Genomic DNA, 22566 nt, shown 5'->3' on the forward strand with positions numbered 1-22566 from the left:
ATCGAGAGAAATCTTCCGCACGGACGGATGGACTGGAACGATCGATTTCGGACATCAGCGGTGTTTGCGGCGACTTCACAGCCGATTCGATCACTGTGATCGAATCGGCCGTATATCGGCGGGAAAATCGTTGGGTGTATGGGCCCCTTTAAGGGGAACTGAAGAGAGAGGTATATGGAGGCTGCCATGTTTATTTCCTTTTAAGCAATGCCAGTTGCCTGGCAGCCCTGCTGATCCTCTGCCTCTAATACTATTAGCCATAGCCCCTGAACAAGCATGCAGCAGATCAATCAGATCTGACAAGACTAGCTGCATGCTTGTTTCTGGTGTTATTCAGACACTACTGCAGTTCCCCTTTAAGTGCTTTAGAAAACGGGACTGTTTTCCACCCAGTGGATGGAAGAGCTCAGAGAAGCTCTTTTGCATAAATAACTGGAGTTTCCTAACTCTTCCTGTACTGGAAACAATATGAGACTCTTCTCTTTGCTACATATGCCCTATTTCTTAGCTGTACTACACCTATAATTCATTATCCCATAAGTTTATTTTCACCTCGGGTTTGTTTTAAAGAGGGCCTGTAGTGAAAATAACATAATAAATAAAATGTGTTTTTGTTTTTTTTTCCATTTTTACAATATTATTTTATAAAGTGTTTAGTCAGTGTTTTCCCCATTGTAAATAATTTCCTCGTCCAGCTTTATACCAGGTGGCAACATCTTTAGCCCCGTCAGGCGCAGCTCTGCCAAATGTTTGTTTACTGAGAGTTCTAAAGCCAGGAGAAAATATACTGAATCTTCTGAGGGGTGAATTCCGTGCAGCTAATCAGCATAGGTTATGACATCACTGGGAGGGCGGAGCTTCATACCAATATACAGCAATATATAGGTATAGGAATGGTTTCTGCTGCTGAAACTGGGGAAATTGCGGTAAAAGTGGGTGTCCTGAATGATTTATTTAGTTGTACTATAAATCACTACAATGCCTCTTTAAGGCCTCTTGCACAGTACATGCAATTCCGATTTTTATACGATCCGATTTTTGATTCCAATTTAGGGAAAAAAAAGTACTGCATGCTGCCACGGTTTTTTTTTTTTTTAGTTGTTTTTTTTTTTTTTAAATCGGTATCAAAAATCAGATCGTATATTTAAAAAAAAAAAAAAAAATCGGAATCGCATGTAGTGTGCAAGCATTCCAACTATGCTTATTTCCGTGTGCCGCAGTGCGTTTTTCATGCGTCGTGGTGCCATTTTCTTTATATGTTTGAGAATGCAGTTTTTTAACCCATTAACAGCTTCAAAGGAATAATCTAATTTGAGAGAAGTGCAGTGCTTTTGGCCTCAGTCGGCAGAACTCGTTGTGCTGTAAATTCTTGGAATGCTTTGATCTCTCTCTCTCTGCTAGCAGAAAATATAGAAACTGAAATCAGATGTCCTCTGTTATTGTGTCGCACTGCCCCCTAGTGAGAAGTGGCCATAAATACACGTTACAGCAGTACTAATCAGAAGCAGGGAAATGTAACAAATAAGATAAACAAAATGTTCTAAAATAAATTGGCTTGGAGCACTTGCAAGCCTCTAGATAAATTGGCTGCTAAAGGGGAAAACAAAAAAAGGTTCACTGCAGACTTATAAACGTCAGTGGCAAAGCTTGCAAAACGCCATGATGCGTACGTTTCTGTACAGCCCTATAGACTTGTGTGCGTTTTGCCCAAAAATGGGCCTGGCTATGTGATAACGCATTGCACGTGATAGGTACTATGAGCCTCTACGAGCCTCACTTTAGTTGCCCTTTAACCACTTGAGGACCCACCCTTTACCCCCCCTTAAGGACCAGCATTGAATTATGTGATCTGTGCTGGGTGGGCTCTACAGCCCCCAGCACAGATCAAACACCAGGCAGAGAGATCAGATCACCCCCCTTTTTTCCCCACTAGGGGGATGATGTGCTGGGGGGGTCCGATCTCTCCTGCCTGCGTGTGGCTGGCGGAGGGGGGCACCTCAAAGCCCCCCTCCGCGGCGAAATTCCGCTTCCCCCCTCTCCTACCTGGCCCCCTGGTGATCGGGGCTGCACAGGACGCTATCTGTCCTGTGCAGCCAGTGACAGGACGTCCCCTGTCACATGGCAGCGATCCCCGGCCGCTGATTGGCTGGGGATCGCCGATCTGCCTTACGGCGCTGCTGCGCAGCAGCGCCGTACAATGTAAACAAAGCGGATTATTTCCGCTTGTGTTTACATTTAGCCTGCGAGCCGCGATCGGCGGCCCGCAGGCTATTCACGGAGCCCCCCGCCGTGATTTGACAGGAAGCAGCCGCTCGCGCGAGCGGCTGCTTCCTGATTAATCAGCCTGCAGCTGGCGACGCAGTACTGCGTCGCTGGTCCTGCAGCTGCCACTTTGCCGACGCACGGTATAAGCGTGCGGTCGGCAAGTGGTTAAAGCACACCTGAAGTGAGCGGAATATGGAGGCTGCCATATTTATTTCTCTTTTCAAGCAATACCAGTTGCCTGGCTGCCTCTAATACTATTAGCCATAGCCCCTGAACAAGCATGCAGCAGATCAGGCATTTCTGGCATTGTCAGATCTGACCAGATTAGCTGCATGCTTCTTTCAGGTGTGTGACTTAGACACTACTGCAGCCAGAGAGATCAGCAGGGCTGTCAGGCAACTGGGATTATTTATAATAGCAAATATATCGGCGCCAAGGAACAATGGAACTGCCGCTGAGAAGAACAATGTCCAAAAGTTCAGAAGTCAGGCATACATCAAAGGTCAGCGCAGGTTTAGAAAGTCATTATATGTAGGGAATGGTAAATTCTTCACCACAATATATCAAATGCTCAGAGGTAGATATCCGCCAAACATCAAAACTAGAAAAGGCTTCCCAGCTCCAAACAACCCACATTATAAGGTTGTGAAATGGCTCAGGTCACAGATAACGTCCAGGGAGCATCAGACGTTGTGAAGATCCAGTGGACATCCGTATGGAGGTAAAGTTTCAGGAATTTATATAGGAAAACAAAAACGGCAATATCTAAGCGTAACCCGTTTATTTAGATAAAATCTCTTTAAAAGGCAGTAGATATAAAAACGATAACTCACATACGGGGCCCATAAACTGAGAACCCCAGAAGATTAGCGCCCCTGTAATGGTCAATCGAAGGTAACAGGCGGCACCATTGTCTATTGATCTACGATTGACCATTACATGCGCGCTAATCTTCTGGGGTTCCCTGTTTATGGGCCCCGTATGTGAGTTATTGTTTTTAAATCTCTTACCTTTTAAAGAGATTTTATCTAAATAAACGGGTTACGCTTAGATATTGCCGTTTTTGTTTCCTATATAAATTCTTGAAACTTTACCTCCACACGGATGTCCACTGGATCGTCACGACGTCTGATGTTCCCTGGACGTTATCTGTGACCTGAGCCATTTCACAACCTTATAATGTGGGTTGTTGGGAGCTGGGAAGCCTTCTCTAACTGGGATTGTTTAAAAGGAAATAAATACAGCAGCTTCCATATTCTTCTCCCTTTAGTTATTCTGAAAATTGTTTTAAACTGGAGGAGGGGCTCTTGTAATTGAGTTGCACTGTTGTTGAGAGGGGGGGGGGGGGTGAGCTACAGATCTGTCTGGACACTACTCTACACCTCTTCAGCCAATGAGCCCGCAGCGGCAGGCTGTGTCCCGCGACCTGTCAGTGGGATTCTGCACGGTAACACGAGTTGGTCTGTGACGACCTAACAAAGCCTCGTTCCTCTCGGGAGCCCTGTGCAGAGACATCTGTGAGACATTCCCCATGGATTCTCCCTCCCTGCCGGGATCTGCCTGTCCTGAGTCTGGTGGCAGCCCGCCAAGGCCTTGTCCCGGTCACATTCCTGCCATGCCAGGCTGGAGAAATGCCACCCGCATATGCTCAGCGCCCCAGCACGACTCGTGCAGAGTGAGGGCGAGCGGGAAAAGCTGCCTCCCGCTAGCTGTATAAAGATGGCTGTTTCTGCCCAGGTTTCGAGCTGAGGACCTTTTGCGTGTAAAGCAAACGTGATTACCACTACACTACAGAAACCTCCTGAAAGTACAAAGATGGCTGTCGCTGCATCACCTGGACGGGATCCTTGTATGTCTGCAGATATTCCTAATGGCTGCCGGTCTCCGTACGCCGCCGCGATCTCTCATCGCACCGACGTGATCCCGATCAGCTTGAGAAAAGTTTAAAAAGCTTTTTAAAAGTTGCTTTATTTTCCGAGTGTAGCATTAAAATGGTTCTTAAGCCCCATCTACACCATACGATTCTTTCTCCGATTCAATTCATTTCAATCTGACATGTCCGATTCATGATTCTATTCAATTCGATTCAATTTGCCATTGTTTTGAATCGGAAATTGAATCAAATCATGAATCTGACATGTCAGATCGAAGCGAATCAATGAATCGAATCGGACAAAGAATCGTATGGTGTAGATGGGGCTTTAGACTTTTATATTCACAATTTAAAGTGAAACAAACACAGAAATCTCTCCATTGTCCTTTTGAAGAACTAAGGTCTCAGTAAAGCACTATATAAATACATAGTAATATGGTGGGACATTATACTATGACTACACTATGACTACGGTAGGATTGTACTCTGTACAGTGCTGCAGGAGATGTCAGTGCTATATAAATACATAATAATAATATGGTAGGACATTACACTATGACTATGGTAGGATTAGAGTGTGAGCTCCTCTGAGGGCAGGCAGTGACATGGCTATGTACTCTGTAATGTGCTGCAGGAGATGTCAGTGCTATATAAATACATAATAATAATAATATGGTAGGACATTACACTATGACTATGGTAGGATTAGAGTGTGAGCTCCTCTGAGGACAGTCAGTGACATGACTATGTACTCTGTAATATGCTGCAGGAAATGTCAGTGCTATATAAATACATAATAATATGGTAGGACATTAGACTATGACTATGGTAGGATTAGAGTGTGAGCTCCTCTGAGGACAGTCAGTGACATGACTATGTACTCTGTAAAGTGCTGCAGGAGATGTCACTGCTATATAAATACATAATAATAATAATATGGTAGGACATTAGACTATAACTATGGTAGGATTAGAGTGTGAGCTCCTCTGAGGACAGTCAGTGACATGACTATGTACTCTGTAAAGTGCTGCAGGAGATGTCACTGCTATATAAATACATAATAATAATAATATGGTAGGACATTAGACTATAACTATGGTAGGATTAGAGTGTGAGCTCCTCTGAGGACAGTCAGTGACATGACTATGTACTCTGTAAAGTGCTGCAGGAGATGTCACTGCTATATAAATACATAATAATAATAATATGGTAGGACATTAGACTATGACTATGGTAGGATTAGAGTGTGAGCTCCTCTGAGGACAGTCAGTGGCATGACTATGTACTCTGTAAAGTGCTGCAGAAGGTGTCAGTGCTATATAAATACATAATAATAATATGGTAGGACATTAGACTATGACTATGGTAGGATTAGAGTGTGAGCTCCTCTGAGGACAGTCAGTGACATGACTATGTACTCTGTAAAGTGCTGCAGGAGATGTCACTGCTATATAAATACATAATAATAATAATATGGTAGGACATTAGACTATGACTATGGTAGGATTAGAGTGTGAGCTCCTCTGAGGACAGTCAGTGACATGACTATGTACTCTGTAAAGTGCTGCAGGAGATGTCACTGCTATATAAATACATAATAATAATAATATGGTAGGACATTAGACTATGACTATGGTAGGATTAGAGTGTGAGCTCCTCTGAGGACAGTCAGTGACATGACTATGTACTCTGTAATGTGCTGCAGAAGATGTCAGTGCTGTATAAATACATAATAATAATATGGTAAGACATTACACTATGACTATGGTAGGATTAGAGTGTGAGCTCCTCTGAGGACAGTCAGTGACATGACTATGTACTCTGTAATGTGCTGCAGAAGATGTCAGTGCTATATAAATACATAATAATAATATGGTAGGACATTAGACTATGACTATGGTAGGATTAGAGTGTGAGCTCCTTTGAGGACAGTCAGTGACATGACTATGTACTCTGTAATGTGCTGCAGAAGATGTCAGTGCTATATAAATACATAATAATAATATGGTAGGACATTAGGCTATGACTATGGTAGGATTAGAGTGTGAGCTCCTCTGAGGACAGTCAGTGACATGACTATGTACTCTGTACAGTGCTGCAGAAGATGTCAGTGCTATATAAATACATAATAATAATATGGTAGGACATTAGACTATGACTATGGTAGGATTAGAGTGTGAGCTCCTCTGAGGACAGTCTGTGACATGACTATGTACTCTGTAAAGTGCTGCAGGAGATGTCAGTGCTATATAAATACATAATAATAATATGGTAGGGCATTAGACTATAACTATGGTAGGATTAGAGTGTGAGCTCCTCTGAGGACAGTCAGTGACATGACTATGTACTCTGTAAAGTGCTGCAGAAGATGTCAGTGCTGGATGTAGAGACATGCTGGAGGGAGATGCAGTCTAGGCTCCCGTTGGCAGCAGAGTAGAGCACTTCTCGCTGGGCTGATCACAGGATGCGATGTTTGGAAGAACGCCGTTTGCTCGCTCTGACTTTCCCAGCCCGAGCCAGCCGTGAACTTTGACAAGCGATTTCCCATCAGCAGAGGAACAGAGTGTGAGCAGCGCAGGCCGCAGTCCCGGTATCATGACTCAGTATGGGAATGGGGGGGTCTGTTAATTGTCTCAGGACAGGCAGTGAAGGCCGTGATATTTTCCCATGGATCCCGTGTGCGCGGCGAGGAGAAAACAGCCTCCGGCTCGCGTGCTTACCCACCATCGACAAACCCCGCGGCATATGGCAGAGCGGACAAGGCTAAATACGACATGACACCCGTGATTTCATCCTACACGGGTGCTGCACGCAACAGGCGCTCACTTCACCTGCCCGAGGGGGCGGAGCTGTCACTGCAGGGAGAACCGCAACTCCCAGCACTCCCAACATCTGCTTCACCCTGTCCGTGAATCCAATTGTCATGATCAAACCTGCTGGGAATCTATTCACGGTCACACGGTTAAATCGAGTGGCAAACAAAGTTCATAAATGCTCTATAACCCCCGTTGAACCCTTACCAGCCGGTGCAGGATCTGGCCAGCCACACCAACCCACAATAACAAAGAAGAAGGATCCACAAACCAGGCGAGGTAGGTGAAAAAGGCTGCTATTTTTATTGAAGACTCCACATGACAGAGGACAATAAAACCACAGGATCAACTGACGCGTATCGGGCTTACAATCTGCCCTTAGTCGTAGTGGAAAAAAAAGGTTAACTATGACTAAGGGCAGATTGTAAGCCCGATACGCGTCAGTTGATCCTGTGGTTTTATTGTCCTCTGTCATGTGGAGTCTTCAATAAAAAATTCCAGCCTTTGTCACCTACCTCGCCTGGTTTGTGGATCCTTCTTGTTTGCACACTGTTAAAGCGGACCTAAACTCTTGCACAGGAGAGAAGGAAAACGCAGAGAAATCCACCCTGTATGTGTTTTATAGAGAACAGCCTGTCTAATTCTCCTTTGTCTACAATTAATGAGCCAGTGTAATTTGAGCCGTCAGCTCCCTGCCGAATTCTGAGCTAATATATTAACACAGGAGGGTAACCCTTTCTGTGCTCCCAGAAAACCAGGAAGTAACCACATTGCAGCATCTCTGTGGATGTTCTTTAAGTTGTAACAAAAATGTTTTTCTTTAAAGTTTATAAAGATGTTGCTCATCTTTTAGAGCAGAGAGGAAGCTCGGAGTTCAGATCTAAAGTGAGAGGTATATGGACGCTGTCATATTTATTTCCTTTTAATCAATACCAGTTACCTGGCTGTCCTGCAGATCTTCTACCTCTAATACTTTTAGCCATAGCCCCTGAACAAGCATGCAGCAGATCAGGTGTTCCAGACATTTTTTTTCAAATCTGATTAGCTGCATGCTTGTTTCTGGTGTGATTCAGACACTACTGCAGCCAAATAGACCAGCAGGGCTGCCAGGCAACTGGCATGGTTTAAAAAGAAATAAATATGGCAGCTTCCATAGCTCTCTTGCTTCAGTTGTCCTTTAAGAAAAAAATAATTATCAAAATACTATACTTTTTCTGAGCTGCACTCATATTTGGGATGGGAGGTGTGGCCAGTCACCACCCCTCTTAATCAGGGCATAGGAGGGGAGGGACTTGGTTGCCTCAGTTCAACAAGCACAGCTCTCCCAGAGTCATAAATGGGAGAGGGAAGGGTGTAAGGGGTCACTTTGTGAGTGCTGAGTCTCCAGATCATAGCTGAACCAAAAGGAACAGGTCGCCCGTGAGTATGGCGTGCGCACCCCGAACCGTCGCTCATCGCTGCTGTCGCCAGGCGATTGACGCGGTCATTCGCCTGGTGACAGTTGCAGCCGCAACTGTCTATAGGCCGCGTGTGTATGCGGACTAGCGACAGCAACCTATGGGCATCACACGGCGCTTCCGGCGGGGGGGAGGAACGTCGGCGACAGCTTCCGTCGCACTACTAATCCCTCTTCCGCAGTGTGTCTGCGGAGGGACCCGGCGACGAGCTGTCACCGGTCTGTTGCGCACACGTTCCCGTGTGCTGAGTATGGGCCATTAGACAAACATGCATGAGTGGATAGGGGGCTTATTTGATGCATTCGGGATAAAACTATCTCATAAGTAGAGTTACTGCTTTTCGGACGCAACAATGTATCTTTTTACTTACTTCCTCCTAAAAGAATGGATGCTCTGCCAAGGTTTTTTTTCAAGGTTTTTATCCTAGGTCTGTGTAGCGCAAATAAAATCTTCCCGGGTGGAAAGGAAAAACCTACCTTTTGGCAGTTTTAGGGAGCAAACCACTCCTCGACTCCTGTGTCAGCGGCTGGGACAGGAAGTGAAGGGGGCATATGCCCAACAGGTGCACACCAAATCCAAATCCAAAAAAGCTTTATTGGCAGGACCAAATACATTTAGCATTGCCAAAGCAAAACAAAACATTAACATGGGGGGGGGGGGGGGGTTGTGGGAATAAGGGTGGGGTATATAGTCCATAGGTGTGTGGAGGATGTAAGGGACAGAATGGGGGACTGGGATATACAGTCCATAGGGGGGTATTGGGGGGAATACAGTCCATGTTCCTCTCAGTTGGTGGCAGGCTGTGACATATCGGGCAGCTATTTGCACACACTGCATTATATACCGCAGTAATGTTAACTTCTGCATTTAGAAAGAAGACTAATCTTGATTTTGATTACAAAAAAACAAACTACAATAAGTTAAAAAAAAAATACAAGAAATACAACTTCCGCTATGCTGGGGAGAGCTGCGGCTGTACAGGATGCCGCAGGTAGACATTAGGGATTCGCAGAAGGCTGAATATTATGTACACCTTTAGTAAAGAGCTGAGAATATCTTTATAAAGGGAATTGTGGGGGATTTCCACATGGGCCGCTCAGATTGGTCATTTCATTGTGTGGGACTTGCAAGGAACGGCGGATCTGATTGGCTGATGAGTAGAGCGCTTCCATTTTGTACTGTGCTGGTCTAGGATGTTTAGCGTTGCTCGCTGGCTGATTATCCTCTCTCTCTCTGTCACACAGCGGTTCAGGAGGAGCGCCAGCGGGGGAAGGATCGCAATGAGAACGACGTGGAGTGCTCCAGTAGCGCCAATGAAGACATGCCGGTAGAGAAGATCCTGGAGGCGGAGCTGGCGGTGGAGCCAAAGACAGAAACGTATATCGAGGCCAACATGGGCCTCTCCCCCAACTCTGTAAGTACCGAATTACTGCCTGGGTGTGGCCTGTGCTTGTCACTGCTCTGTAGTGACTGGATAGGCTGCATGCTCAGTGATGTCACTGGTCTCTAGTGAATGGATAGGCTGCGTTCTCAGTGATGTCACTGGTCTCTAGTGACTGGATAGGCTGCATTCTCAGTGATGTCACTGGTCTCTAGTGAATGGATAGGCTGCATTCTCAGTGATGTCACTGGTCTCTAGTGACTGGATAGGCTGCATTCTCAGTGATGTCACTGGTCTCTAGTGAATGGATAGGCTGCATTCTCAGTGATGTCACTGGTCTCTAGTGAATGGATAAGCAGCATTCTCAGTGATGTCACTGGTCTCTAGTGAATGGATAAGCAGCATTCTCAGTGATGTCACTGGCCTCTAGTGAATGGATAGGCTGCATTCTCAGTGATGTCACTGGTCTCTAGTGAATGGATAGGCTGCGTTCTCAGTGATGTCACTGGTCTCTAGTGAATGGATAGGCTGCGTTCTCAGTGATGTCACTGGTCTCTAGTGAATGGATAGGCTGCATTCTCAGTGATGTCACTGGTCTCTAGTGAATGGAAAGGCTGCATTCTCAGTGATGTCACTGGTCTCTAGTGAATGGATAGGCTACATTCTCAGTGATGTCACTAGTCTCTAGTGAATGGATAGGCTGCATTCTCAGTGATGTCACTGGTCTCTAGTGACTGGATAGGCTGCATTCTCGGTGATGTCACTGGTCTGTAGTGACTGGATAGGCAGCATTCTCAGTGATGTCACTGGTCTCTAGTGAAGGGATAGGCTGCATTCTCAGTGATGTCACTGGTCTCTAGTGAATGGATAGGCAGCATTCTCAGTGATGTCACTGGTCTCTAGTGAATGGATAGGCTGCATGCTCAGTGATGTCACTGGTCTGTAGTGACTGGATAGGCTGCATGCTCAGTGATGTCACTGGTCTCTAGTGACTGGATAGGCTGCATTCTCAGTGATGTCACTGGTCTCTAGTGAATGGATAGGCTGCATGCTCAGTGATGTCACTGGTCTCTAGTGAATGGATAGGCTGCATTCTCAGTGATGTCACTGGCCTCTAGTGAATAGATAGGCTGCATTCTCAATGATGTCACTGGTCTCTAGTGAATGGATAGGATGCATGCTCAGTGATGTCACTGGTCTCTAGTGAATGGATAGGCTGCATTCTCAATGATGTCACTGATCTCTAGTGAATGGATAGGCTGCATGCTCAGTGATGTCACTGGTCTCTAGTGACTGGACAGGCTGCATTCTCAGTGATGTCACTGGTCTCTAGTGAATGGATAGGCTGCATTCTCAGTGATGTCATTGGTCTCTAGTGAATGGATAGGCTGCATTCTCAGTGATGTCCCTGGTCTCTAGTGAATGGATAGGCTGCATCCTCAGTGATGTCACTGGTCTCTAGTGAATGAATAGGCTGCATTCTCAGTGATGTCACTGGTCTCTAGTGACTGGACAGGCTGCATTCTCAGTGATGTCACTGGTCTCTAGTGAATAGATAGGCTGCATTCTCAGTGATGTCATTGGTCTCTAGTGAATGGATAGGCTGCATTCTCAGTGATGTCCCTGGTCTCTAGTGAATGGATAGGCTGCGTTCTCAGTGATGTCACTGGTCTCTAGTGAATGAATAGGCTGCATTCTCAGTGATGTCACTGGTCTCTAGTGAATGGACAGGCTGCATTGTCAGTGATGTCACTGGTTTCTAGTGAATGGATAGGCTACATTATCAGTGAGGTCACTGGTCTCTAGTGAATGGATAGGCTGCATTGTCAGTGATGTCACTGGTCTCTAGTGAATAGATAGGCTGCATTCTCAGTGATGTCACTGGTCTCTAGTGAATGGATAGGCTGCATTCTCAGTGATGTCATTGGTCTCTAGTGAATGGATAGGCTGCATTCTCAGTGATGTCACTGGTCTCTAGTGATTGGATAGGCTGCACTCTCAGTGATGTCACTGGTCTCTAGTGAATGGATAGGCTGCATTCTCAATGATGTCACTGGCCTCTAGTGAATGGATAGGCTGCATTCTCAGTGATGTCACTGGTCTCTAGTGAATGGATAGGCTGCATTCTCGGTGATGTCACTGGTCTCTAGTGAATGGATAGGCTGCATTCTCGGTGATGTCACTGGTCTCTAGTGAATGGATAGGCTGCATTCTCGGTGATGTCACTGGCCTCTAGTGAATGGATAGGCTGCATTCTCAGTGATGTCACTAGTCTCTAGTGAATGGATAGGCTGCATTCTCAATGATGTCACTGGCCTCTAGTGAATGGATAGGCTGCATTCTCAATGATGTCACTGGCCTCTAGTGACTGGATAGGCTGTATCCTCCGTGATATACTGGTCTCTAGTGACTGGATAGGCTGTATCCTCAGTGATATCCTGGTCTCTAGTGACTCACTCACTCACCCTGTGTGTATGAGTTTCTCTCTCTGCAGCCCAGTCACCCTGTCTTTTTCTCCTTTTCCAGCCCAGCGATCCGGTCACCAATATTTGCCAGGCGGCGGACAAGCAGTTGTTCACCTTGGTAGAATGGGCTAAAAGGATTCCGCACTTTTCTGAACTGCCGCTGGACGACCAGGTCATACTGCTCAGAGCAGGTAAGTGCTGACAGCCTAGGCCCTGCAGCAGCACCACCACTTCCTGCCGGCGGCCATCTTGTCCTCCTTCCTGAAATTACAGGTCATATTGCTCAGAGCAGGTGAGGGCTGACAGCCCGGGCCCCGCAGCAGCACCACTTCCTGCCGGCGGCCATCTTGTTTCCTGAAATTACAGGTCATACTGCTCAGAGCAGGTGAGTGCTGACAGCCCAGGCCCTGCAGCAGCACCACCACTTCCTGCCGGCGGCCATCTTGTCCTCCTTCCTGAAATTACAGGTCATACTGCTCAGAGCAGGTGAGGGCTGACAGGCCAGGCCCTGCAGCAGCACCTCTTCCTGTCGGCGGCCTTCTTGTTTCCTGAAATTACAGGTCATACTGCTCAGAGCAGGTGAGGGCTGACAGGCCAGGCCCTGCAGCAGCAGCACCACTTCCTGCCGGCGGCCATCTTGTCCTCCTTCCTGAAATGACAATGATGTTGCAGGTTCCTGGCAGTTAGAAGGAAAAAACTGCTGTGACCAGAGTTGGTTTATGTTCATTTTATGCAGCTTGGATCTGCACCTTACTTGTCAGGATGATGATAATAGTAAAAAAAAAAAAAATCCACACTGTCTACATCACATCTGTCATCCGTTTTTCCTGCACTGCAATAATCCATCAAATACAAAATAAAATGAGGTAAAAATCTTAATGAATGGTAATGCAGTTTTTCAGTAAATTACTGAACTATTACTGCATGTGTGAAAAAAAAAATCTAAAATACTGCATGAGGTAAATTACCGAACATTTTTACCGAAAGTGTCTTAAAGAGAACCAGAGATGAAGCACCCTCATGTATTTTACCTTATAAATCAGTGGGAACATGACAGTAAACACCTAATCTGCTCTTTTTTTCATTGTTCTCTGTTTAATCTGTCTGTTATCACCTCTGATAAGAATCCCAGACTGAGCACTCAGTCTAGCTTTGCTATGGAAAGATTATAGCTGAGTCTGTCTTCTCTGGTGTCTTTTCAAGCCCAAGCCTGCCCCCTTGTGGCTCTGCTATAATGACTCAGCTATAATTATTCCCTGCAAAGCAAGACTGAATGCTCAGTCCGGGATTCTTATCAACAGACACTTTTAGCAGTGAGGAGGAAACCGAGAGCATGGTAAGTGTTTTCTCTAATGTTCTTACTGATATATATGGTAAAATACACAAGGGTGCTTGCGTTCAACTCCTTAAAGGGAACCAGAGACGAAAGTGTGAAAATTGATTATAGAGTTTTCCTACTGGTCAGTGATGCTATCCATCACCATAAAGAACCAATAGTGAGTCCTGAGAGGTCTAAGGGGGGAGGGACTTCCTCCTAGCAGTAGTAGTACTTTGCATATTATTCTCTTGGGTGCAGCTCTGATACAAAAATTAATTTTGTTGTGCGGTTTTCACTATAGGTGACCGCAAAACATCTAATTTATTGTCCACTCATCCGCTGACCTTGCTGAGGTTTACCTCCGAGTCCCTTTAAGACATCTGACCACAGCGGTGGTTGCTATAGAGCTGCGGCGCGCCTGGAACCCGATCTCTCTCTCGCTCTCTTCTGCCCGCTGCTTTAAATAACTTCCCCCAAGTATTTTAACCAGCGACGTTGTGTTTTATCGAGCGCCTGGAAGGGGCTCTGGGGATCAAACGCACATGAAAGATTAACAGCCCGGCATCTAGCTAAGCGCGCAGGCTGCAGCCACTGATGCGTCGCCTAACGAGAGCTGAAGCAGAGCTTAAGGGCAGAACGCGCGCTGACAGAACCGCCGGACGCATCTTTCCTCTTCACGGCATCTTAAAAGCATCGAATCAAACCGGACAAGCTTTATTCTGCGGCGGGAGCACCGTGCCGTTGCCACGCGCCTCCGTAGCCTTTTGCCGCAAACACGAGTCGGCCCCGCCCGTCCGGGCATCCGTCGAAGATGTGATAAAATGTGTTGGCGTTAGAATTGTTTATTGTCCTATGAAGACGCAGCAGCCACGAGTCCCCCGGGACTCACCTGTCGATAGACGCGAGCTGCTCGGTCGCTGCAAAAATGTGGGTCAGTTTAATGGGTAAATGGCGTGACGCATCAACTGGTCATCTTCAGATAAAAAGTGACAGGTCCTCGCTCTGCCTGCGGGGGCTGAACATGTGACCATACTGCTAACGCTGGTGCTGTAGAAGCACTGAGCGAACCATCAGCTGAACCCCTGACAGGCGGCCATCTTGTTCTATATTCGCCATGCTTCTTAGTATGCTTATATTTAAAGGACACCTGAAGCAAAGATTATAAAAAAGAAAGTTAGATACTTACCTCAGCAGTGGAAAGCACCTGGAGGGTGCAGAGGCTTCCTAAATCTTCCAAAAGCCCCCCATTCCAGCGCAGGGTTCTCTTTAAAGATACGTCTGAGCTGAGAGAAAAAAGATCTATTACCTGTTGTTTCCTTCAGCCCCTGGCAGCCTATCTGTCCCTCACCGCAGCTCCGGTGTCCCGGGATCTCCATCATTGCAGATGCCGACCTCACCAGGCCGGCATCTACTGCACCTGTGCAGAACGCTTCTCACCACGTGGTGCAGTAGGCGAGGTCAGCATCTGCAATAGAGGGGATCGGCAGACACCGGAGCTGCGGCGAGGGTACAGATAGGCTGCCAGGGGCTGGAGGAAACCCCCAGTAAGTAGATCACTTTTTTTTTTATTTTAGCTTGGATGTATCCTTTAAAGTGGACCTGAACTCTTGCACAGGACAGAAGGAAGCCAGAGAAATGCACCCTGTATGTATTTAGAGAGTCCTGCTGATCCTCTGCCTCTAATACTTTTAGCCATAGCCCCTGAACAAGCATGCAACAGATCAGGTGTTTCTGACAATATTGCCAGGTCTGATAAGATTAGCTGCATGCTTGTTTCTGGTGTGATTCAGACACTACTGCAGCCAAACAGACCAGCAGGGCTGCCAGGCAACTGGTATTGTTTGAAAGGCGATAAATATGGCAGCCTCCATATCCCTTTCAGGTGTGCTTTAAATCAGATTTGACTTGATGTGAACCTTCCAGGAGTAATGTCTGAACAACTTTCATTCCCCTTGATATAAAACCTGTTTTATCCCGTTGGGCAACCTTCCTTGAATGAATCGCCTGGGACTCGGGAAGCTGTCTATACACACACAGATTCGGCATTGCTGATAACGTGTGCGCTTGTTCCCATTCTTCACTCACGCATATCTCCTCTCTGCCGCAGGTTGGAACGAGCTCCTTATCGCCTCCTTCTCCCATCGATCAATAGCCGTTAAGGACGGGATCCTGCTGGCCACGGGACTTCACGTGCACCGGAACAGCGCGCACAGTGCAGGCGTCGGCGCCATCTTTGACCGGTAAGAAATTCGTTTGAAGCTCTTCTTTCCAGGGATGATGGAATTGTGCGTTTAGCCTGCATTCCCCTAATTCAGCAAAGTGCCCCGCAGGAGCTGAGAATTATACTGCCTACATGCAGGTGTACTGTCACCCCAAATGATCATTCCTGACGGTTTCAGGTGATAGTTTGCCCCGAGTTATTGGACAGACTTCCGGCTGAGGAGAGGGAGTCTAGCATTTGTACGTAGCTTTAAAGCAAGCTTAAAGTGGAAATAAACTTATCAGATAATGAATTGTATGGGCAGTAAAGCTAAGAAATAGAACGTTAGTAGCAAAGAAAAGTCTCATGTGGTTTTCCAGTACAGGAAGAGTTAAATAAAAAAAACAAATGTTATCTACGCAAAAGAGCTTCTCTGAGACACAACTTGGTCTAATACAGTCCTGTTTTCTGAAGCTCTTAAAGGGGGACTCCAGTGAAAATAATGTGATAAAGTGCTTCATTTTTACAATAATTATGTATAAGTGATTCAGTCAGTGTTTGCCCATTGTAAAATCTTTCCTCTCCCTGATTTACATTCTGGCATTTATCACATGGTGACATTTTTACTGCTGGCAGGTGATTTCTGTGGAAGGAGATGCTCCTTGCTTTTTTGGCAGTTGGAAACCGCTGTAAACAGTAAAACAGCTGATATTTCCCACAATGCAATGAGGTTCACAGACAGGAAACTGTTAGCACCATTGTCCTGACATCACACTGTGGGAGGGGTCTCACCACAATATCAGCCATACAGCGCCCCCTGATGTTCCGTTTGTGACAAGGTAAAGATTTCTCATAGGAAAGGGGGTATCAGTGACTGATAGGGATGAATTTCACTTATTGGTCACGGTTTCTCTTTAAACAGTCAAACAGCGAAAGACAGCTTGATATAAGGTTTCACTGCAGGAAAGTTCAAATGGTCCTTGTTTCTGCTTTGAGAGAGTGTGCTTTTAAAACTGCAACTGTGACAGAGTGATGCAATGTTCTAAAAATAAAAAAGGCTATATATCTAAAAATAAAAACATGACTTTTCTTTCCTACTAATGTTTTATTCGTTATCCATACTACACATACAATTTTATATAAAAAAAATGTTTAATTTTTGTTTGGGGGGGGGGGGGGGCGACGGCGACAGACAGAGAGGTAGCAAACGGTTATACAACATAGCACAAGGTTATACATACAATCAGGGTATAAAATGCGGTTTACAGAGACTCAGCAAATCAAGTCCGAGTTAGTCCATGAGAAGGGTGTCATTGCTGGGGTAGTAATATTAAGGACACACTGTTTGTGTGTGTGTGTGTGGGGGGGGGGGGGTGCGAAAGGCTTATCATCTAAAGGGTAGGGGAGGGACACATTAGGTAGGACGGTGGAAAAGGTGGTTGACTGAGAGAGTTAGTGTGGTAGATGTGGGGTAGGCCATTTTAAAGAAATGTGTTTTGAGGGCTTGCTTGAAGGTGTTGAAGGAAGAAGCGAGTCTGAGGGGGAGTGGAAGGGAGTTCCATAGGGTGGGGGCAGCTCTTGAGAAGTCTTGTAGGCGTGCATGGGATTGAGAAATGTGTGGGTCAGGCGGATATCATTGGAGGACCGGAGGGGGCGGCCAATAACTGACCAATTTTACCCCCTCCATGTAGTATGAGGCCAACAGATTTTGAATACTATCAGCAGATTGTGAAGTTAAACCCTCATACTACATGGAGGAGGTAAAATTGGCCAATCAAAATTGCATGTTAGTAGCAGGCTTTAGGCATGATGCACAGCGGTAGCATTTGTGCCTGGCTTCTCAGCAATCGTCAGGGAGTAACACTTTGCCAATGCCTTCTGCTTAAAGAAAGCAAAATTGTATTTCACGTGTTATAATGACGGAATCGCTCCACTTCTTCTCCTCATACAGGGTCCTGACGGAATTAGTATCCAAAATGCGAGATATGCAGATGGACAAGACCGAGCTGGGCTGCCTCCGAGCCATCGTCCTCTTCAACCCCGGTGAGCCACTCCCAGAGGACACGCCCCCCAATATCAACTTACTGTACTTATGACACACCGGAAGTCAAAGTAATGATAGTAAACTAGCTGCAGTGTGTGCTGATCTCTGCTGCCTCCAGTATGTACAGTATAAGCTGTTACTCTGTGCCTGTACTGATAGTAACCTAGCTGCAGTGTGTGCTGATCTCTGCTGCCTCCAGTATGTACAGTATAAGCTGTTACTCTGTGCTTGTACTGATAGTAAACTAGCTGCAGTGTGTGCTGATCTCTGCTGCCTCCAGTATGTACAGTATAAGCTGTTACTCTGTGCCTGTACTGATAGTAACCTAGCTGCAGTGTGTGCTGATCTCTGCTGCCTCCAGTATGTACAGTATAAGCTGTTACTCTGTGCTTGTACTGATAGTAAACTAGCTGCAGTGTGTGCTGATCTCTGCTACCTCCAGTATGTACAGTATAAGCTGTTACTCTGTGCCTGTACTGATAGTAAACTAGCTGCAGTGTGTGCTGATCTCTGCTACCTCCAGTATGTACAGTATAAGCTGTTACTCTGTGCCTGTACTGATAGTAAACTAGCTGCAGTGTGTACTGATCTCTGCTGCCCCCGGTATGTACAGTATAAGCTGTTACTCTGTGCTTGTACGGATAGTAAACTAGCTGCAGCGTGTGCTGATCTCTGCTACCTCCAGTATGTACAGTATAAGCTGTTACTCTGTGCCTGTACTGATAGTAAATTAGCTGCAGTGTGTGCTGATCTCTGCTACCTCCAGTATGTACAGTATAAGCTATTACTGTGTGCCTGTACTGATAGTAATCTAGCTGCAGTGTGTGCTGATCTCTGCTACCTCCAGTATGTACAGTATAAGCTGTTACTCTGTGCCCGTACTGATAGTAACCTAGCTGCAGCGTGTGCTGATCTCTGCTGCCTCCAGTATGTACAGTATAAGCTGTTACTCTGTGCCTGTACTGATAGTAACCTAGCTGCAGCGTGTGCTGATCTCTGCTACCTCCAGTATGTACAGTATAAGCTGTTACTCTGTTCCTGTACTGATAGTAAACTAGCTGCAGCGTGTGCTGATCTCTGCTACCTCCAGTATGTACAGTATAAGCTATTACTCTGTGCCTGTACTGATAGTAACCTAGCTGCAGCGTGTGCTGATCTCTGCTGCCTCCAGTATGTACAGTATAAGCTGTTACTCTGTGCCTGTACTGATAGTAAACTAGCTGCAGCGTGTGCTGATCTCTGCTACCCCCAGTATGTACAGTATACGCTGTTACTCTGTGCTTGTACTGGTAGTAAACTAGCTGCAGTGTGTGCTGATCTCTGCTACCCCCAGTATGTACATTATACGGTAAGCTGTTACACTGTGCCTGTACTGATAGTAACTTAGCTGCAGTGTGTGCTGATTTCTGCTACCTCCAGTATGAACAGTATAAGCTGTTACTCTGTGTCTGTACTGATAGTAACCTAGCTGCGGCGTGTGCTGACTTTGTAACTTCGTTTCCGCAGACTCTAAGGGTCTCTCGAACCCATCGGAGGTGGAGGCATTGCGGGAGAAGGTTTACGCCTCATTGGAAGCTTACTGCAAACATAAATACCCCGAACAGCCGGGCAGGTGAGTACCACTTTCTGTGTAACAAACAAAACCAATAAAAATGCAGATTTTCCTGAAAATACTGTTTGCATATTAAGCTTACCAGGAATTACTTACAGTATAAACCGATCCAAGTATAAACAGAGGTACTTCTTTTTTTCCTTCAGACACCAGAAATGTTTGACTCTAACATAAACCTAGGGTAAAAAATCCAGGCCACTGCTGGGGTACAGGTGAGGAATAGGTAAAGGTGAGGGGATTGGGGTACAGTAGAAGGAATGATAGAGGGGTTTGGGGTACAGTAGAGGAGCAGAGGGTTACTGTACCCCAATCCCCGTCTGTCCCTCTAATGTACCCCGATCCCCTCTGTCCTCTACTGTACCTCAATCCCCGTCTGTCCTCTACTGTACCCCAATTCTCTCTGTCACTTTACTGTACCCCAATCCCTGTCTGACCCTCCACTGTACCCCAATCACCTCTGGTCCTCTACTGTACCCCAATCCCTGTCTGACCCTCCACTGTACACCAATCACCTCTGGTCCTCTACTGTACCCCAATCTCCACTGTCCCTCTACTATACTCTGTTACTCTACTGTACCTCAATCCCCGTCTGTCCCTCTAATGTACCCCAATCCCGTCTGTCCTCTACTGTACCTCAATCCCCGTCTGTCCTCTACTGTACCTCAATCCCCGTCTGTCCTCTACTGTACCCCAATTTTCTCTGTCACTTTACTGTACCCCAATGCCTGTCTGACCCTCCACTGTACCCCAATCACCTCTGGTCCTCTACTGCACCCCAATCCCCTCTGTTCCTTTACTGTACCCCAATCCTTTCTGTTTATTTACTGTACCCCAACCCTATGACATAGGGGATTGACAGTAAGGGAATGGGGTGCAGTAGAGGAACAGAGGGGATTGGGGTGCAGTAGAGGAACAGAGGGGATTGGGGTGCAGTGGAGGAACAGAAGGGATTGGGGTGCAGTAGAGGGGATTGGGGTGCAGTAGAGGAACAGAAGGGATTGGGGTGCAGTGGAGGAACAGAAGGGATTGGGGTGCAGTAGAGGGGATTGGGGTGCAGTAGAGGAACAGAAGGGATTGGGGTGCAGTGGAGGAACAGAAGGGATTGGGGTGCAGTAGAGGAACAGAAGGGATTGGGGTGCAGTAGAGGAACAGAAGGGATTGGGGTGCAGTAGAGGAACAGAAGGGATTGGGGTGCAGTAGAGGAACAGAAGGGATTGGGGTGCAGTGGAGGAACAGAAGGGATTGGGGTGCAGTAGAGGAACAGAAGGGATTGGGGTGCAGTGGAGGAACAGAGGGGATTGGGGGTACAGCAAAGTGGATTAAGATACAGTAGAGGGAAAGCTTGTACTGGAGTGTATTAGAGTACAGTGAAGAGACAGAAGGGATTGGGGTACGGCAGAGATACATAGGGGGCGGGGCTATGGTAGAGAAACACAGGGGGAGGGAGGATTACAGTAAAAGAACAGATATTTGGGTCTAGACTGGGACAATTGGGATTTTTGAGAATGGTTTATTCTCCCCCATGTAGTGTTCTTGGGACAATACATAGAATAACGCGCTCGGAGTTTGTAAGTCACCTTTAAGATGTTCTGCTCTCCTCTATTTCACCCCGTGTCCTCCAGGGGACCTCCAGCTAAAAAAATGAGGCCGCAGCAGTGAAGGAGTCGGCCTCCCCTCCCCCACCTCTCATATGTTTTAGTTTAAAATTTTAAAGTTTGCACTTCCTGGCCGGCGTTCAGAAAGCCTTGTTTTTCCTGGCGCTGCGACTCCCGTTCTCAACAGCTCAGCAGAATTCGCCCCTTTCCTTGGCCTCTTTCCAACCTCAGAATGGATTGGTTTTATTTATTTTTTTCCCCTCTCTGACCATGTCAATTGCGTGATGACGGGAAAAAAAGAAGTCCAATGTCTCTCGAGACTCGCTTAACAATTTATCTAGAATTTTCATGGTCTTCCCTTCTCTGTTGTGAGCAAGAAGTTGACTTGCCAGAGGAGCGAACGTTCCACGAAGCAACAAAAGGATTGGCTGATGAACACCTTGGAAAAGACACAGAGACAACGGGAGCCCGATAGCACAAAACGTCACTAGGTATTTTTGGGAAAAAAAATAGGAAATATATTCAAAGTGGGTTGCAAAAAGGGGCAACCAACCACAGGAAGCGGGCGGAGAACACTAGCCAGCCAGTCTCCACTCCGGTACCTCCAGAAATGGCGGGATGCAGGGTGGTCACACTCTTGAAAAAGAACAGTCACCACAGGTGACAATGCCACTGTAGATCATAACTCCTCCACTTTCTGAAAAAGGCACTAAACGGTTTAAAGAGTAACTGTCGGGCATAAAATCAAAAATCAAATATTTATTTTTATCTGGTAAACCAGTAATAAGGATGCTAACCAGGCAATCCAAAAGTTAAAATCATTTACTTTTCTTCTTGATAAATTATCATTCCCCAGTTTACCTGACTCTTATTTGGTACACAGAACATTTGGTACACAAAAAGGAAGTTGCAGGGCATGCTGGGTTGTCATTTTTGCTTCTCTACTTCCCCTCAGACTTAACTAATGCAGCCTGATTGGCTGAAGCCTCTTTCCCTCCTGGTTTCCCCTCCCACACCTCTGTTCCTCTGTGATTGGCCAAAATTTCTCATGCTAAGACAATGCACTTTCTATAGTGAAGGGCGGGCAAATCAGGCAGAGGAGAGTAAGGGCGGATATTACATCACGACTGGCTTCAAAATAGCCACAGTAAATATGGAAACTGTCTAGAATAGGATTCTCTACTTTTCCTTTATAAAATTCACAGGAATCATAACTAGGACAGTGCAATACATCTGTTATGTAAGTAGAGCAAGTATTTATCTACTTATATACTTGTTTTATTTTCCTGAGATAGTATGGCTGACAGCTCCTCTTTAAAGAGGCACCCTGGTTGTGTGTAAAAGCATTTAAAAACAGTTTAAAAACGAAAAAGATTGAGGTGCCTTACCTCAATGAAGTCAAAATATTTGTGTGAACTAAAGATTTTATTGGTAACACAGGCCGAGCCTATTTTACACACAACCAGGGCGCCTCTTTAAACGGTTTAGTTCACTTCACACCCCCATACGTTCATCCGTTTGAGGGACAGAACGCACTTGGTGT

At 46.1% G+C, this 22566-nt stretch overlaps 1 protein-coding gene and 1 non-coding gene across 7 annotated transcripts in view; one reads left to right on the plus strand and one right to left on the minus strand.

Moving 5' to 3' along the window:
- Positions 1–22566, plus strand: part of RXRA (retinoid X receptor alpha) — a 312302-nt gene that overhangs the window by 283936 nt on the left and 5800 nt on the right. For all 6 annotated transcript variants that reach the window (XM_068249137.1, XM_068249138.1, XM_068249140.1 and 3 more), the window contains 5 exons: positions 9653–9822; positions 12316–12445; positions 15680–15812; positions 17724–17815; positions 19323–19428. In XM_068249137.1, the coding sequence (XP_068105238.1) occupies positions 9653–9822; positions 12316–12445; positions 15680–15812; positions 17724–17815; positions 19323–19428 (631 nt within the window). The remainder of the gene's footprint in view (positions 1–9652; positions 9823–12315; positions 12446–15679; positions 15813–17723; positions 17816–19322; positions 19429–22566) is intronic.
- TRNAV-UAC (transfer RNA valine (anticodon UAC)) lies at positions 3990–4063 on the minus strand. The gene has a single exon. It is a non-coding gene; the product is annotated as a tRNA-Val (tRNA).

This window comes from Hyperolius riggenbachi, chromosome 8 (genome assembly GCF_040937935.1).
Source record: "Hyperolius riggenbachi isolate aHypRig1 chromosome 8, aHypRig1.pri, whole genome shotgun sequence".
Taxonomy (NCBI): domain Eukaryota; kingdom Metazoa; phylum Chordata; class Amphibia; order Anura; family Hyperoliidae; genus Hyperolius; species Hyperolius riggenbachi.